This window comes from Centropristis striata, chromosome 15 (assembly GCF_030273125.1).
Source record: "Centropristis striata isolate RG_2023a ecotype Rhode Island chromosome 15, C.striata_1.0, whole genome shotgun sequence".
NCBI lineage: Eukaryota > Metazoa > Chordata > Actinopteri > Perciformes > Serranidae > Centropristis > Centropristis striata.
The window spans coordinates 23,923,718-23,940,879 of record NC_081531.1 but is presented as its reverse complement, the minus strand read 5'-3'; the positions used below and the strand labels follow the sequence as shown (position 1 = coordinate 23,940,879).

Here is a 17,162-nt window from a genome sequence, read left to right as displayed (position 1 = left end):
CACTATGGCACCTTTCAGGACAGCCCCAGGTAGCGTAGCTGCAGGGTCCTTGGGGTTTTAATTAGTCGGAAGGTAAAGACACAAGTTCATGACAGGCTGTGAGGCTCTTTGGTGTACACGTTTGGGAAGAATTTATAGAATCATGTGTAGGTTTAGGACAGGCATTAGTTGAGGACAGGCATTAGTTGGTGAGGTTGAGGTGAGGGAAGTGTTTTTTGTTGTGGTGGTGTGGAGTGGGGTGTTTCCAGGACGCTGGCTTACACCGTTAAGCCTTTCTGAGGTGTCGTGGGCTTAACTTAACAAAACATCGATGAGGGAAAGTTCCCACTTGATAACCCAAATGACATGCTGCATACCGCAGGTGACTAGGAGAGGTAGCTGCTGATTGGTCCATCTGAGGAGTGACTCTGTAGACGTATGACGGCGTAGCCTGATGTCTCCTAGAGGGTTATATCTGATGATTGTAATATCACTTGGTTGGTTACTGGTTGTTAATCTGGATTGGACTACTAAATGTGTTTCTGCCTAGGATTATGGCACAAGGGATAGTAACATCTTGTCTTGTGTATTAACGTATGTATCTAAATTTCAGGTAATGCACTAATGAATGCATAATTATTAATTTAAAATTCCATTTTTGTCAACATGTGCCCCTTTTAATCCCTACACTCTGCTCTATTATGTAAGCAGGAGGACTAGGCGTGATTTACCTACTTTATTTGATTTTTTTTTTTTTTTATGTGGGTGTGAATGTGACTGTTAAAGCAGTAATGTAGCATCTCTCCCCTTATAGACTCTCTATGCATCACAATTTCCATTACAGTTGGCTAGCCCAATTACATCTGCGGTGACAAAAATGACTGTTCAATACTACAGTTTACCGGCTAATTAGTGCTGTACTTTTCCCTGGTGGTTGTTTGGCAGCTCATTTAACAAGCCAAGGTGCAACACACCTCATTCATCAAACGAGCGAACGACAGAAAGTAAGTCCACATTAGTGGGGCGGCATAGCTCAAGATATCATTACAATCGTTCATTTTTTGATAAAAGCACCAAATTTGGCAGTATTGATAACTATATTCACAATTCAGAAACTGGTTGCCGTGGCAGCCATTTTTTTAAATGTCTAATAATGGACAAATTGTAGATCCTATAACCCTGAGAACCAAATAAAATACTCACTCACACTTTTACAGACTTTTACAAAGTATTTGGTCATCTCATTATATTATAATGTTATTATATATTGCCATGAATCAGTAAAAACTGTTATATTTTTTGGGCTTTTTTTGTCAGATGGTGGATGCTAGAGCAAATGTGGCAATCTCTCATGTGTCTGCTGACAGCACCACTGATTTCCTTCCTTTTCACTTTTTATGCTACCAAACAAAACCAGTTTGTTGGGTTGCAGCTGTTGGATGTCAGCGTTTCACTTTCTGCCTCTGAGAAATTCCTCTTCTTTTGGGATTAAAACTTACTTTAAAACTGTAAAAAATGTTTACCTCCTTCAACCAAAAAGCTGTGAAAACTTTTTAGTCTTTGCTCCAAATGTAAAATATTCAGTGAACTTGTTTGAATTTATAACTATAAGTACTTTTATTTCATAAACCTCTGTCGCTGCGTATTTCTGTAAAATGTCTATTTCCTCCTGTTGTTATTTGTAATGGTGTACTTTGCTAATAAAGCTGACTTTAGGGGGGACAAATCCTCTTTTTGACTGTATTGTGCCCTTCGATGTTGTAAACTCTCAAGGCGAGCCATCTGAATTGGGTATATATTATATATATTAGGGCGTGGTATTTAAATGTCGCTTGTTTCGAGCCGCCACATTTATCAACAGCCGATCATTCTCACGATGTGATTGGCAAGATACGTTTGATAAATCCCACGTGAACCCTGTCGTAAGGTCTGTGCTGGTTTCTACGCTCCTTTGATAAATGAGGGCCATTGTGTGCACGTGGCCCATTGAAGACCTATTGTGGTAAACACATGTTCATGCCTCTGGAGAATTTATAAAGAACTGGAAACAAGACAGTAGTTTGTGGGTATTCTCCTATATTCTGTGGAGAATGTATAGCTGTGCGTGTACCTCTTCTGTATAGCCTGTTTCAAGAGAAAACTAATGCAGGCTGCTTTTCAAAGTCTGGGGCTCTTTCACTTGTGTCTCAGGTCATTGTCTGGCTGGTGTTCAGTGCCACCGCTTTAAATTAAAGAGTTTGACTGCCAACTGTTTTCTGAGCACATGAACAGAGTGCTGATCGAAAACATTTTTTACATTACTCCCTTTTTCTATATATGTTATTATTATTAAGAAAACATGCATTTTATTTCCAGCTGCATTATTTTGGGTCCTCAATGTAGCAAGTGTGTGGGCTGCAGAGAACATTATGACTATAGGTCATCACTGTCAGCCTACTGCTGGCTATACAGAGGATTCATATGTGCCTGTGCTGGGCTTTGAATTACTATGAGGCTGTATAAAGAACGTGGTTAACAAAATGCTCCTGCTATAGAGCTGATAGAGAAATACAGACATCAATTATTGGAATGGTTATTATCCCTTCCGGGGGTCCAAAGGGAGAATTAGCAGGGAGCCAACCATTTTTCTATCTTTTTGTTTACCTCAGGCTGCAAAACAAAGTAAGCTTGTGAGATTTCTTCGGACAGGCAGAAAACATACTACTTTTGATTGTCATTTGTCAGAAAAAAAAGAATGTAGCCATTTGTTATTCACATAGATGCTAAAAGCCGCTCCTCTCACTCTTCACCAGTGATGGGAATAACGGCGTTACTATCGGTGTTATTTTTTTCAGTAACGGGTAATCTAATTAATTACTATTTCCATCGTTACAACGATATTACCATTACCGACAATTAAATATGGCGCGTTATAAACTGAAGCTACTTATTGAAGCTGTTGTCATCCCACTTGGCTCTCAGCCAGGAGCTGCAAAGCTGTTTTCTTTTTCTTCGGGGAGGGAGGGGCGGGACAACCGTATAAGTGATGATGATTGGCTAAGGTAGAGTAAGAGTCTGTAAGTCAATCAGAGGCAGGGTTCAGTTTACACACAAACCACACTGCAGCCTCACACATTCAAAGTAGCAGAGGTAAGCTGCAGCAATGGCGAGTCCGGAGAGAAAGTTGGCGTTTTCAAAGTGGAAGTACAGACCAAGGTTATTATAGTTAACGAAAACTAGATTGAAAAAACATTTTCGTATACTGAAATAAAAAGTTAAGAAAAAAAGAAAAAAAAGCGATAACTAACTGAAATATGTGGTTACAAAACTAACTAAAACAAACTGAAATTATAGTAAAAATTTCCTTCATTTTCATCTTTGTCAACTTTTTTCTTATGTAAACCTTTTTGGTTGATATGAAATCTATTTCATATCTGGTTTTATGACTTAATAAACTTATTGGGGCTGAGATCGATCAGACAAAGGAAATTGTTATTGTGACTTTATTGAATCTCGCACCCAACAAATACCCCTTTACAAAAAAACTAACACTAAAACTAATGAAAACTAAACTAAAACTAAGAATTTTCAAACAAATAAAAACAAATTAAAACTAGCAAACTCATTCTAAAAACGAATTAAATTAAATTGAATTTGAAACAAAAAATCACAACGAAATTAAAACTAAAACTAATGAAAAATCCAAAACTTGGTACAGACACTACTTTAATCTCCTTGAGGTAAAAGGCAAGAATGTACATGTTAAGTGTACATTATGTGCCAGGGTGTTTGTCCACGTCCATTGTAAGCAACTCTAATCTAATGAAGCATCTCTTACAGGCACACACGTGGCTAAAAACACAAGGACAAAAAGCAATTTTTCAGAGAAGGAACAAAGACCCCTCTGAGGTGAGCTTTCATGTTTTTATCTTTAGTACTTTACTGAACTATGTAAAATGTAGGATTCAAAAACATGTTAGAAAAGCTTTTACTCACTTTTTCAATTTATCACACCGCAGTGATGTGGTGTTTTATTTTGTGTTCTGGTCTTGTTATTTCCTGTTTTATTTTGAAATAGTAACCCTCCTCTCGTTTCAGGTCACTTGTCCATCCCCGTGTGTCATCTGTCTGATTGTCTCCTCTAATTACCTATTGTGTTCACCTGGTGCTCCCTTCCCTCCATGTGTTCCATTAGTCTGTGTTTTCCCTTGTCTTGTGCCAGGGTGAAGTGTTTGTCCACGTCCGTTGTAAGCAACTCTAATCTAACGAAACATCTCTCACAGACACACGTGTGGCTAAAAAACACCATTGTTGACACTGTTGATGATTTTAGCAGGCTAGGTGTGGCTAACGTGAGCTCCGCTAACAAAGAAGGACACAGAGCCACGCCGCCCAAGCAGCTAAAGCTCATATTGTTACACTGTGTATCTTTGTGATGAAGAAAATCCTTAAAGTACAGTATGTCTTCCAGTAGTGGTCTGCTGAGGTGCAATAAATATCAAAGGTTCTGTGTAGGTACCTGTCTATGCAGTTCTATTGTATGCAACTGGCTTGTGAAACCAGCTTTAAAAAAATCCAAATTCTTAGACATAGGCATATTAAAAAAAAAAAAATAATAATAATGCTAGTTACTTTTCCTGGTAACTAGTTACTTTTATAGTGGAGTAATGCAGTTACTAACTCAGTTACTTTTTGGGAGAAGTAACTAGTAACTATAACTAATTACTTTTTTAAAGTAACGTGCCCAGCACTGCTCTTCACCCACCTTGATGTGCTGGAACTCCTTCTCTTCCTCCTGGAGCACCTCAAGCTGCTTCAGCACAGCCTCCTGCTGGAACTCACCACGGTCAATCTGCATCACAGTTCATCACAGTGGTCACTAGTGCATGCAGTGGATCAGAAAGTCCTAGCTTGGCAATACTGATATGCATTCTCTGACAACAAAAGGCTGCATCAGGGAATCACTCACCATCATCTGTTTGATGTTCGTATGTTCCTCACTCTCCCGTGCTGCAGTGTGATCCTTGTGCACAATCTCCACCCGAATGTCATTTTTTGCTGAAGCCACTCCTTTGAGATCTGGAGGAGAGGGAGAGACAGAGCAATGCATTACACCCTATCCACACTTGATGCACTCATGGTCAATTGAAAAGCAGCCTTGATGCCTACAAATGTAATAATGCCCACAAATGTAATAAACCACAAATGTAATGAAATTCTGCAGCTTTTAATGCAATAATACCACAAACGTAATAGCCGCTGCCTACTACAAACGTAACATGTGATTTCCCACAAATATAATAACTATTACGTTTGCAGGGACTTATTTAGTTTGGGGGGTAAGTGAAAATCTTCAACTTTCAAAATTTTAATAACTTCCCACAAATGTAATAATGCAATTAATAACAACAGTCGCTAACCGCCATTCGATCCGGTGACTTTTAGTTCACCTGCTCTGCATCTGAGTCCTGACTTGAGCCCGGCCTGACACAATTGTTCTTAACAGCCATTCCTAACACTGACTGGCTGACAACCTACAGCAATATATTCTAGCCTTTATCTATCGATAGTAATGTGGCATGAGGTAGATTCGCTTAAGATTTGGTAAATCAGTTGTTGTAATTGCCTGCATCCCCCAGAGTAGTTAATGTGTTGTTAAATTACTTTTATCACAGACATAACAAACACAATGTAATGTTTTTGTAATTATACAACCAATAAACACAAATGAAGATTGTCCTGTATATCTCTTCGCTTCTGTGCCCAGATTTTGGCCTAATGTATGTAAGACTGTAAAACAAATACAAAAACAACATAGTCTCTAGAGCTTTATATTGACTTCACATAACTTTCATATCCAGTAACATGTATTTTTTTCTTGATTTCTCCATGTTATTGCCAATGTTTGTTTCAGAAGTAAAACTGTCATTGTCATATTTACATTGGCCACTAGTAGCACTTTAGTTATTCTCATTTTCAACATTTATGTCCAAAATGTGTCAGACAGATTTCACTACTGTCTGATTCTTACCACCTCGAAACAGAGCCTGTGGGCAGTAGCTGAATTACAGTGTATGTCAGAGGGTGATCAACAATATCGATGTTTGTTCAGTGGAAGCATCTGCAGGGACGACATGAAATAATTTACACTGTTTATGCCTTACTCTCTGTCTTCACATTTCTCTGGCGTGAAAGGGACACGGGAAGAGAAGACATGACCAGATGGACATCCTCTGTAGGAAGTGACAAAAACAACAGTTAACAGAAACCATCACAATGATGTTCTCCCTCTGTATACGTCTCAGCAAGTATAATAACAACTAGGGCTTCATACTCCCTGAAAAATAAATAAGGGACCCCTCATTGGCAGGGCCAGCCGACCAGATTGCCTTCACCCACCCTGGCGTGATTAAATTTTTTACCCCCTTTTTTGTGAGTATTTTTTAACGATTTGACTCGAACCTGAATTGAATTAGATGCTGAATTGAATTAGATGCATATTTTTGTGTGACATGATGCTTGAAAAACAAATTATTATCCAGCAATTCACTTTAATACAAAATAACTATTAGGCCCTGTTCTTCAAAGATGTAGTGGAGTTTGCTGATAACAATTTGATTTACTCCTTTTATTGGCTTTTAAAATGCAACATGTATGCAATTGAATGGCCATTTTGGAAGATTATGGCAATCCATAATTCCAAATTGGTTCAGTAAAAAGGCATGAAATTCATGAACACATGGGGACCTGGTCTTCAAGAATGCACTGGAGTTTGCTGATAACAATTTGATGTACTTATTTTATTGGAGCAGCATGAATACAGTTGAATGGCTATTTTGGAGTTATGCAGCTGACAAACAGGCTACCGTAAATTACAATGTAATTGCGCACTAGAATTTAAAGTGCAGATGGCGTGACCGCAGTACTGGAAGCATGTTGTTTCAGATCAGTCAGTCCACCATGGGCTACGGAAAAAGAGCGCCGGCACACCGTGCAGTGGCGTTATAGATGTTATCACGCACTTTTCCCCACCCCGGTGTTTCCTTTTTCCCGTTCCTCAGTATTTTTGCATCCTTTTCTGTTTTTTTTATCGGAGGAGTACTAGTGGCATTGCTGCTCGAAGGTGTATCGCCCCGTAAAGCAGTGTCGGTGTCTGTGTCAGTTGTAACCTACGCATGCTGCTTTGTTGTCTTCTGCTATCCTCTCAGTTCAGACCGTGATCACATACGCAACGGATTAAACACGAGAGACGCAACTGTTGCATAACAAAAGCAGCATGGCTAATTATGCACATCGTCTTTTTTTTTTTAATTAGATAAAGCACAACGAGATTTGCACCCATTGTTATTTAATCCTGGGGCTGTTTTTGATGTATTTTTCTATTTCTATTTTCTTATAGATAAAAGGTTTACTTGAAATAATAAGGAAAAAAACATGTAATGAAAAGTTATGTAGAGGCTTGATTATTTTAGGGAGTAATGACAAGCTTTGCAAAAAATAAAAATAAAGTAAATAACAATAATTGGTTAACAAGGCAGCGAGGAGTGGTTCCAGGTGCTTCCATGGGCCGTGTGAACCCCGGAGTTACATTGTAGAACATTATATATCAGTATCATTAATGATCCCTTTAATCATGTTGATGTTGATTCTACAAAATTGACTGTGCTAATTAATGAGCTTGTATTACCACAGAGTCACAATACTTATGTATTTTTAGCTTGGACAGAGAAGGTTATGTGTCTGAATGTTAAACGAAATATTTTCTTTGGCTCTATATTGCACTTTGGTCGCACAATGCTGTCACTGACAATGTCAAAAACAACTCATGAGTAGGATCCAACACATTTTATAATAAAAAAATCACAATTCAGTCGGGTCTTACTTCTCTGGAATCTGGTGCAGCAGAAAGCAGCTAACGTCCCCAGGAGGATGGAGAGAGCAAGGAAGGCTCCAACTGTCACACCGATAATGACAGCCAGTCGAAGAGTCTCTAAATAAACACAAGAAGACATACAAAAGACTTAGTTGGGCTGTCCTCAGTGACGACGTCCTCAGTGACAACGTCCTCAGTAACAGCGTCCTCAGTAACAACGTCCTCAGTAACAGCGTCTTCAGTAACAGCGTCCTCAGTAACATCGTCCTCAGTAACAACGTCCTCAGTAACATCGTCCTCAGTAACAGCGTCCCTAATAACATTGCCTCAGTACAATTCTAGTACAATTTTTTTGTTTTTTTTCATAAAAAACATCAGTGACTTTGTGCAATCAAACTGGTCTTAAAAGGGTTAAAATCCTCAAAATCTTTGAATATTTGGTAATTTTGAGCAGGGCGGAAGTTGTTTAAGAGGTTAATGCAGAAAAAAGTAGAAAATATTTTTTTTTGAAGTGGACATTTTCAACCTGAAGGTTCTGAAAGGGTAGTAAATTTAAGAATTTAAATTATGATTTAAAATCTCAATGATCCATCATACTTTCCTTGTGGAACCACATTTGTCAGGTAAAGAACCCATAACTATGTTGTTGTAAGATAATAAACTGAAAAACCGCTTGGTTTTAAGCTTTTTAAGAGGACAAAGGTGGATGAAGACACAAATGAAAACACTGTTTTCATGTTTACATTTGTAGTTGGCTGCACTAAAACATCATTAAAAATAAATACACCCTGCGACCGTGGCATTCTTTAACCAGAATACTAGCCAAGGCTGTTAAATGTTGTTGTCTTCTGCTATTTACCATTATTATTATTATCCTGCTGGACACCGGAGCTTCAGCGCCTCCTTCACCAGCGGTTCTGCTTCAATAGAAACATAGAAAAAACCCCTCTCTGTACCTTTAAATGAAAACCTCCTCAAGAGAGAGAAAAAAAAAAAAAACTTTTTCCGGAGAAACACAAAACCACCAAAGAAGAAAAAAACCTCTGTCAGCGAAAAAGAAAAACAATGCGGTACCTTAAATTAATGTCACTCAGTGCCTGCAATATGTCAGCCAGGGGGGAAACTGCTCCGAGAGTTTTCAGGAATCCAGTGGACAATTATGCCAGCCACAGAGGAAATCCACTCCGGGAAAACTACAGGTATCCAGGTGAAGTTAGGTTTCTACCGTTAGTGGGATGCATGATGATTAACTATTCAACTGCCTCTATCCTACTAAGCTTGGGAGCTCTGACGCATCCAAACTGCTAGATCTTCCGCCATTTACGCCAGGGCGAATCGGCGCCGCACAACATACCTAGGGGGTGGATAGGAGGGCACGGACAGGCTGGCTGTCACACTAAGACCAAATATACGCTCAGATCTGCGCTGGTTTCTACACTTGTTTGATAAATGAGGGCCCAAGGGTGCAGATACATTAATATGTGGGTCTGATGTTGTTGTTGTCCTCACCTTGTTCTTTGAGTCGTATGATCTCAGTGTCAGAGCCGAAGCTGTTCCATGCCGTGCAGTTGTAGATAGTCTGGAAATCAGCGGGGATGATGTTACTCATGGTCAGTGTAGAGATCACCCCCTCATCTGTACTGACTGTCTCCACAGTGTAGCGTCCAGATGTCCCTGACTCTAACACTGTCTCCTTCCACGACCAGGCCTGAGGGACGACATACACATTAGCAGGAGCACACCTATTACAATATGGTTTATGCTTATTTACATATGTATAGAATGAAACTGGGATGGATTACAAGCAGAGCGACAAACTGTTTTTTTTTTGTAAAACATGGTATTGAAGCTGTGGGCTTGGTTTCCCTACTGTTCCTACTTAAGGTAATGCATGCTGCCAAGAATGGTCTCTTAATGTCTCCTAAATACCCCTCTGTAGTCACCAAAAGCACCAAAGCATGACTTCTTCATGACATCCAGACTAGAAAACAAAGCAGCATGGAGCCCTACTGTAAATTTACCTCTAAAGTTCTGGCAGTAAACTACATGAGGCCAGTTTCAGTTTGATGATGATATACCAAGTAAAACGAGAGTTACGTATTTAACTACGGTTCTATGAATTCTGGATGACTGCCAGAGGCGGTGCTTTCAGCACTGGATATTCCATCTCACGATGCGCAGGTCGAGTAGTTATACCAACAAAGTCACCTGTGACCCCTGGATGACCCGGGAACATCTATAAGTTCCGGTGTCACCAGAGGATCTGTTCCAACTGGATCTTCTCGCGAAACTGAGAGATCCGAGTGACAGAACTCTGGCGGTCATCCAGAATTCCTAGAACCGTAGTTACATACGTAACTCTCGTTCTATTTCATTCTTACTGACCACCAGAGGCGGTGCTTTCAGCACTGGATGACTAATACCAAAAAGGTCACGAGGATACTGACCAACTAGGGGCCTGAGGCTGTCGGCAGGACAGCCGTTGCCACGGGATGAGGAGCTGCAACATTCACTCTGTAGAATCGAGCAAAAGTGCACGATGAAGACCAGCTAGCAGCAGAACAGATGTCTTGAAGAGGAACCCCCTTCAAGGCTGCCCATGATGTGGACACACTCCGAGTAGAGTGGCCCCGCACGTTACTAGGCGCAGGTAGGCCCTGCGACCTATAAGCATGTAGAATCACCTCGACAATCCACCTAGAAAGCCTCTGTCGGCTGACCTTTCCTACAACCCCCATAACAAACGGACAGTTTGTCAGATATACAAAGAAGGCCTGTAGCAGCCACATATGCCTTGAGAGCCTGAACGGGGCAAAGTTGCTCTGACAGCGCTGTTGCTTGCTGTGACGAGCTTGGTGGACTGAACGCTGCCAACTCAATTGCCTGGTTCACATGTGAGGAAGGCGCCCTCTTTGGCAGGAAGGAGGGATTGGGTAGGAGTGCAACCCCCGAACCATCCGGATACCAACGCAAACACATCTGGCTCACTGACAGGGCATGGAGCTCCCCACTCGCTTCACCGAAGTGATTGCCAGCAGAAATGCAGTCTTTGTCGACAGCCACCTGAGGTCTGCCCTCCTATGGGCTCGAACGGGGGCCGACACACTGACCTCAAAACCAAGGTCAAGTCCCATGATGGCACTACAGTGACCCTTGATGGCACCTGCCTCTGTGTGCCCTTCAAAAACTGACTAACCAGATAGTGTGACCCCACTGTCTGGCTGTTTACTCTGGCATGTCCTGCCGAAATGGCCGCTGCATATACCCTCAGGGTCGATGCACATCTGCCTGTGTCCAATACCGACTGCAGGAACCGCAGAACGATGGCCACTGAGCAGGACTCCGGCACTTCACCCTGTGTGTGGCACCACTGGGAAAATAGCTTCCACCTGTTAGCATAGAGCGACCTAGTGGAGGGGGCCCTGGCATTTAACACCGTATCAATCACCTACTGATCACAGGATGCCAGGAGTGGGTCTCGGACCCCAATGGCCAGACCCAAAGCTGAAGGCGATATGGATTCGGATGCCACATGCGTCCCTCCAGCTGAGAGAGAAGGTCTCGTCTCCTCGGGAGGCACCATGGCTCCCCCTGGAGTAGTTTCAGCAGCACTGGAAACCATGGCCGCCCTGGTCAGTTGGGGGCCACCAGAAACAGTCTGTGGCCATCCCGTTGTACTCTTTCCAGCTTCGCACGAATGAGCAGAATTGGGGGAAAGGCATATAGAAGGTGGGCTGGCCAAGCATGAGCCAGGGCATCCTGTCCCAGAGGGCTGGTCCCCTCCATCAGTGAGTACCAAAGGGGACAATGTGTGGACGTTTCTGAGGCAAAAGCGTCCACCTCTGCTCTGCCATACCGGCTCCAAATGATTTCCACCACCTCTGGGTGGAGTCTCCAGTCGCCCTGTAGCGGCCCTTGGCGTGAGAGAACATCTGCTGCCCTGTTCTGAACTCCTGGGAGGTGTACGGCCCTGAGGCTCAGAAAGTGGGGAAATGCCCACATAAGGAACTGCTCTGACACCTGCAAACCCAGCTTGGACTTGGTGCCACCCTGATGGTTTATGTGATATACTGCTGAGGTGCTGTCCGTGCGGACAAGAACATGCTGCCCCTTCACTAACGGGAGAAAATGTTGCAATGCAAGGAAAATTGCTCTGAGCTTGAGCACATTTATATGTACCAACCTGTGCTGTGCGCTCCATCTGCCCTTGATGGTCCTGCGCTGCCAGACTGCACCCCAACCTAGTAGAGAGGCATCTGTCTCCACGACTTCTCGGCGGGCAGGGATAACTCCTAGGGGAACCCCCCCGACCAGATACTCCCTCCTCCTCCAAGGCGTCAGGGCTCGACAGCAAGGGCTGATGTTCCTGCCCCTGTGCCTGCCCCTGTGCCACTTGGGATCCAAGTGAAGAGTGTTGACCCAGACTTGAAGGGGCCATAGGGAAAGGAGACCCAGGGGGATCACCATTGATGCCGCCGTCAGCATACCCAGCAGTTTGAGAAAGAGGCCGTATCTCAATACCCTGCCTTTCTGGAAGCAACCTAAGAGTTGCAAAACATTCTCCACCCTTCTGTGAAAAGGGGAGGCTCTCATCAACAGTGAGTCGAGGGTCATGCCAAGGGAATCTACCTGCTGACTGGGTGTAAGACTGGTCTTTGAGTATTTGACTGTGAGGCCCAGCTGGTCCACATGTCTGAGGAGCACAGCAGTGTCCCTGACTGCCTGCTCCGCAGTTGGCGAGACAATTAGCCAATCGTCCAGATATGGTCCGACCATAAACCCCTGGCCTGTATGGGACAGAGTGCCGCTGCCATAAACCTTGTAAATGTGCGAGGGGCCAGTGAGAGACCTGATGGCAACACCTTGAATTGATAAGCCCTGCCTTGAAATGCAAACCTCAGGAACTGCCTGTGGCGTGGAGCAATAGGCACATAAAAATAGGCATCTTTGAGGTCTATCGACACAAACCATGCACCTTGTGTCACTGACTGGAGAACATCTGCCATCCGCAACATGCGGAATGGCAGGACTTTTAAAAACCTGTTCAGCCCCCGCAGATCCAGGATCGGGCGAAACCTGCCATCCTTCTTCGGGAGAGGACCTTGTCTGCGCAACCGGGCGAGCAGGTGGATGAGAGCGGTTGGGACCCGATGGCAAGAGATCCATCCGCCTTGGTGCCTGAACAGGGCCCCGACGCAGGCTGGCAAACTGCTGCCTGGCCTGGTCTACTTGAGCACTGCGCTCTACCGCCTGCTGAGCAGCCGGTCCAAACATACGACACGGAACCACCGGAAGAGAACGGAGAGTACGGCGGCACCCTTCTGATAGAGGGGCCTGCGCCAGCCAGACTTGGCAGCATGCTAGTGTCACTGTCGACATCAACCTCCCAAGCTCCCTAGACATAAATGCAAAGGTCTGAAGGGATGCGTCACTGAGGGTCTGGGCAGAGGAGTCCCCACCAGAGTCCTGCAGGATCTGAGACAGGCCCAGGATAAGGTGGGAAAAGGAGTTACCAATCCGGCCCATGCGTGCCACTATAGCATAGGCCTTTCCCAAGACATCGTCAATCAGCCGGCACTGAGGACGGGGACAGCGGGCATCAGGTCTGAGAGCCTCATCGGGTGAAACCATCAAGGAGGCAATGGCAGGATTGACTGGAGCCATACGATCCAACCCATAGTTGCCTGCCTCCTGCATGGCTGCCGAAGCCCTGCCATCACTGGTGTGGCGAGACAGCAGCTTTGGACCTGCCCAGCAGCGCTGGAGCTCTTCAATATAAGGCTTAGACGGTGGGACCGAAAAGTCTGCAGGCTGTGGTGTCTGCCTAAAAAACGCACTCGAAGGAGTTGACATGACGGGAGCGTCATCAAGTCCCAGGCGTGCCATCCCAGCTTCCGATCCCCTGAATGACTCATCCGACCTTCGGGACAAAGCGTCAGAGGCTGGGAAGACCGAGTCTTTTCCGTCGCCCTAGCCTTCCCCCTCATCCTCAAACAAACTGCAGGAAGCTGCAGTAGACAGTATGTCAATGTCCCGACAAGGCGAGCCCCTCGTGGCGGAGTCACCACTGGGAGCAGATCCCCCATCGCCAGGCTGCAGATTGAGCAGAAGCTGCTTAATCTGGGCAAACTCTGATGAAAGAGTGTCCACTTTGTGAGCCACCTTTCTGACCTTCGGCGGAGGTCCCTGTGAGGCAGTACTGCGTCTGCGCCCACGTCCCCTAGGGACCCTCGGGTCTGTGCTCCCGCTGGCGGGTAGCAACGCAGCATCCCCTTCCACCTCTGCCAGACGAGCTCTCCTGACCGCCAGTGGCATATACCTACAGTTCATACACGGGTCGTCAGATATACCTGCCCTGAGGTGTTCAACCCCGAGACAGGCCGGACACTGATCGTGGCCGTCTTCCGTTTGGGGCCATACAAGAGACACAGACAGGCGAACTCAACATGTCACAAAGCTGGACCGCTGCCAAAAAAGAGAACGAAAATCTAACACAGTTAACACTATGCCACACAATTACCCCGACAGTCACAGAGGAAAAACTGTGCTGCACTTCTAAACACAATAAGGTACAAACGTGCCCGTATCGGAGCGCGTCCCGAGCTTAGACAAAACTATATATACATATATATATTTATTTTAGCGCTGCCCTCAACTCAAAGTTATTTTTCCACACCGACCACCTAATGGCGTGCTTTCCTTCTGCCACTACAACCCCCCGAAAACAGAGAGTCAAACGATGTAACGCATAACATAACAAGCTGCGAAAACACCGCCGTTCCAAACAAAATACAAGCTCAGTGAGCCGCCGGCTTCTAGCATCAGCTAACAATTAAAGCAACTTATGCATGCTGCCCTACTGCCGCTACAACCCCCCAAAAACAGAGAGTCAACACTGTAGCGTGTAACAAAACCTGCGGCGAAAACACCGCTGTTCCAAACAAAATACAAGCTCAGCGAGCTGCCGGCTCCTAGTATCGGCTAACAATTAAAGCAACTTATGGCGTGGGTTCCTACTCCCGCTACAACCCCCCAAAACAGAGAGTCAAGCAACACAGCGTGTAACAGAACGTGCGGCAAAAATGCTGCTGTTACAAACAAAAGACAATACAAGCTTACTTACCTGTATGGAGTAAGTCAGTACGAACCGTAATGGCGAGATCACCGCCGGTCATTCAAAGAACAACAATTGAAAGAATTAACGGCTTGCCGCAGTCTCTGGTGGACGAATAGCCGAAGCACCAACCCTCAGGTTACGAGACTACCAGCAGCGAGCCAATTGACCTGCTATCAATTGTACCTCAATCGCAAGAAGATAGAAGGAACAGATCCTCTGGTGACACCGGAACTTATAGGTTTTCCCGGGTCATCCAGGGGTCACAGGTGACTTTGTTGGTATAACTACTCGACCTGCGCATGCGCGCGATGGAATATCCAGTGCTGAAAGCACCGCCTCTGGCGGTCAGTAAGAATGAAATAGAACTGGAGACAAGGTCAAATTTATTTAGTATAAAATTATATTTTTGTATAAAGTGATATGTTATACTAGCAACCTTTGTTAACATTTGCAACATTTTAAATTCTTTATTGAGCATGACAGTGTTTTGATTCAAAGATTCAAAATCACATTTTATGTTGCTCTAAAGGACTAAAAAAGGCACAAAATAACCCAAAAAAGATACAAGATGACCAATAAAGATACAGAATACACAAAATGACTAAAAAAGACACAAATGACCAAAAAAAGACACAAAATGACCAAAAAATACACAAAATGACCAAAATTGTTACATGAAACACACACAAATAAAATAAAATCCCACTAGAATAAAAACCAGAGTTGGATGAGAGGATCACACACAATCACAAGATCACATTTATGTTGTTTTTTCTTTGTTTCTTTTTGGTTCAAAATGTTGATCCAGTAAGTCAGAATAAAGAATACACACGTGGACAAAATTGTTGGTACCCCTCGGTTATTATTATAAAACCCACAATGGTCACAGAAATAACTTGAATCTGACAAAAGTAATAATAAATAAAAATTATATGAAAATGAACAAATGAAAATCCGACATTGATTTTGAACCGTGGTTCAACAGAATTATTTTAAAAAATAAACTCATTAAACAGGCCTAGACAAAAATGATGCTACCCCTAGAAAAGACTGGACATAATGTGACCAAAGGGACAAGGTGTGTCCACTAATTAGCATCACACGTGTCTACAATATTGTAATCAATCAGTGGGCCTATATATAGGGCTACAGGTAGTCACTGTGCTGTTTGGTGACATGTTGTGTACCACACTCAACATGGACCAGAGGAAGCGAAGGAAAGAGTTGTCTCAGGAGATTAAAAATATATATATAGACAAGCATGTTAAAGGTAAAGGCTATAAGACCATCTCCAAGCAGCTTGATGTTCATGTGACTACAGTTGCACATAATATTCAGAAATTTAAGATCCATGGGACTGTAGCCAACCTCCCTGGACGTGGCCGCAGGAGGAAAATTGATGACAAACCAAATAGACGGATAATATGAATGGTAACAAAAGAGCCCAGAACAATTTATAAAGGGATTAAAGGTGAACTTCAAGCTCAAGGAACATCAGTGTCAGATCGCACCATCCGTCGTTGTTTGAGCCAAAGTTGCTAATGGGAGACGACCATGGAGGACACCATTGTTGAAAACAAGTCATAAAAAAGCCAGACTGGAATTTGTTGAGCTTCTGGGAGAATATCCTATGGACAGATGAGACAAAAATGGCAATTTTTGCTAAGGCACATCAGCTCAATGTTCACAGACGAAAAGATGAAGCATGTTTAGAAAAGGATACTGTCCCTACTGTGAAACATGGAGGAGGCTCTGTTATTTTCTGGGGCTGCTTTGCTGCATCTGGCACAGGGTGTCTTGAATCTGTACAGGGTACAATGAAATCTCAAGACAATCAAGGGATTCTAGAGAGAAATGTGCTGGCCAGTGTCAGAAAGCTTGGTCTCAGTCGCAGGTCATGGGTCTTGCAACAGGATAATGACCCAAAACACAGCTAAAAACACCCAAGAATGGCTAAGAGGAAAACATTGGACCATTCTAAAGTGGCTTTCTATGAGCCCCGACCTAAATCCTATTGAGCATCTTTGGAAGGAGCTGAAACATGCCGTCTGGAAAAGGCACCTTTCAAACCTGAGACAACTGGAGCAGTTTGCTCATGAGGAGTGGGCCAAAATACCTGCCGAGAGGTGCAGAAGTCTCATTGACAGTTACAGGAATCATTTGAATACAGTGATTGCCTCAAAAGGTTGTGCAACAAAATATTAAGTTAGGGGT

The 17,162-nt window shown here is 43.7% G+C and overlaps 2 protein-coding genes across 2 annotated transcripts in view; both read right to left on the bottom strand.

Moving 5' to 3' along the window:
- LOC131986284 (kin of IRRE-like protein 3) overlaps positions 1–17,162 on the bottom strand; it is a 249,033-nt gene that overhangs the window by 5,252 nt on the left and 226,619 nt on the right. The window contains exons 11-15 of the mRNA XM_059351163.1: positions 9,341–9,539; positions 7,841–7,948; positions 6,123–6,191; positions 4,928–5,037; positions 4,724–4,810 (exon numbers count right to left, since the gene is read on the bottom strand). Coding sequence (XP_059207146.1) covers positions 4,724–4,810; positions 4,928–5,037; positions 6,123–6,191; positions 7,841–7,948; positions 9,341–9,539 — 573 coding nt within the window. The remainder of the gene's footprint in view (positions 1–4,723; positions 4,811–4,927; positions 5,038–6,122; positions 6,192–7,840; positions 7,949–9,340; positions 9,540–17,162) is intronic.
- LOC131986285 (uncharacterized) lies at positions 12,426–13,386 on the bottom strand. The gene is made up of 2 exons (XM_059351165.1): positions 12,582–13,386; positions 12,426–12,524 (listed from the first exon to the last, which is right to left on the bottom strand). Coding segments are annotated over exons 1-2 (777 nt in total). The 5' UTR covers positions 13,358–13,386; the 3' UTR covers positions 12,426–12,523.

Bases quoted from the DNA above. Each gene is read 5' to 3' on its own strand.
- LOC131986285 (XM_059351165.1), bottom strand. From the start codon at position 13,357: ATGGGCCGGATTGGTAACTCCTTTTCCCACCTTATCCTGGGCCTGTCT.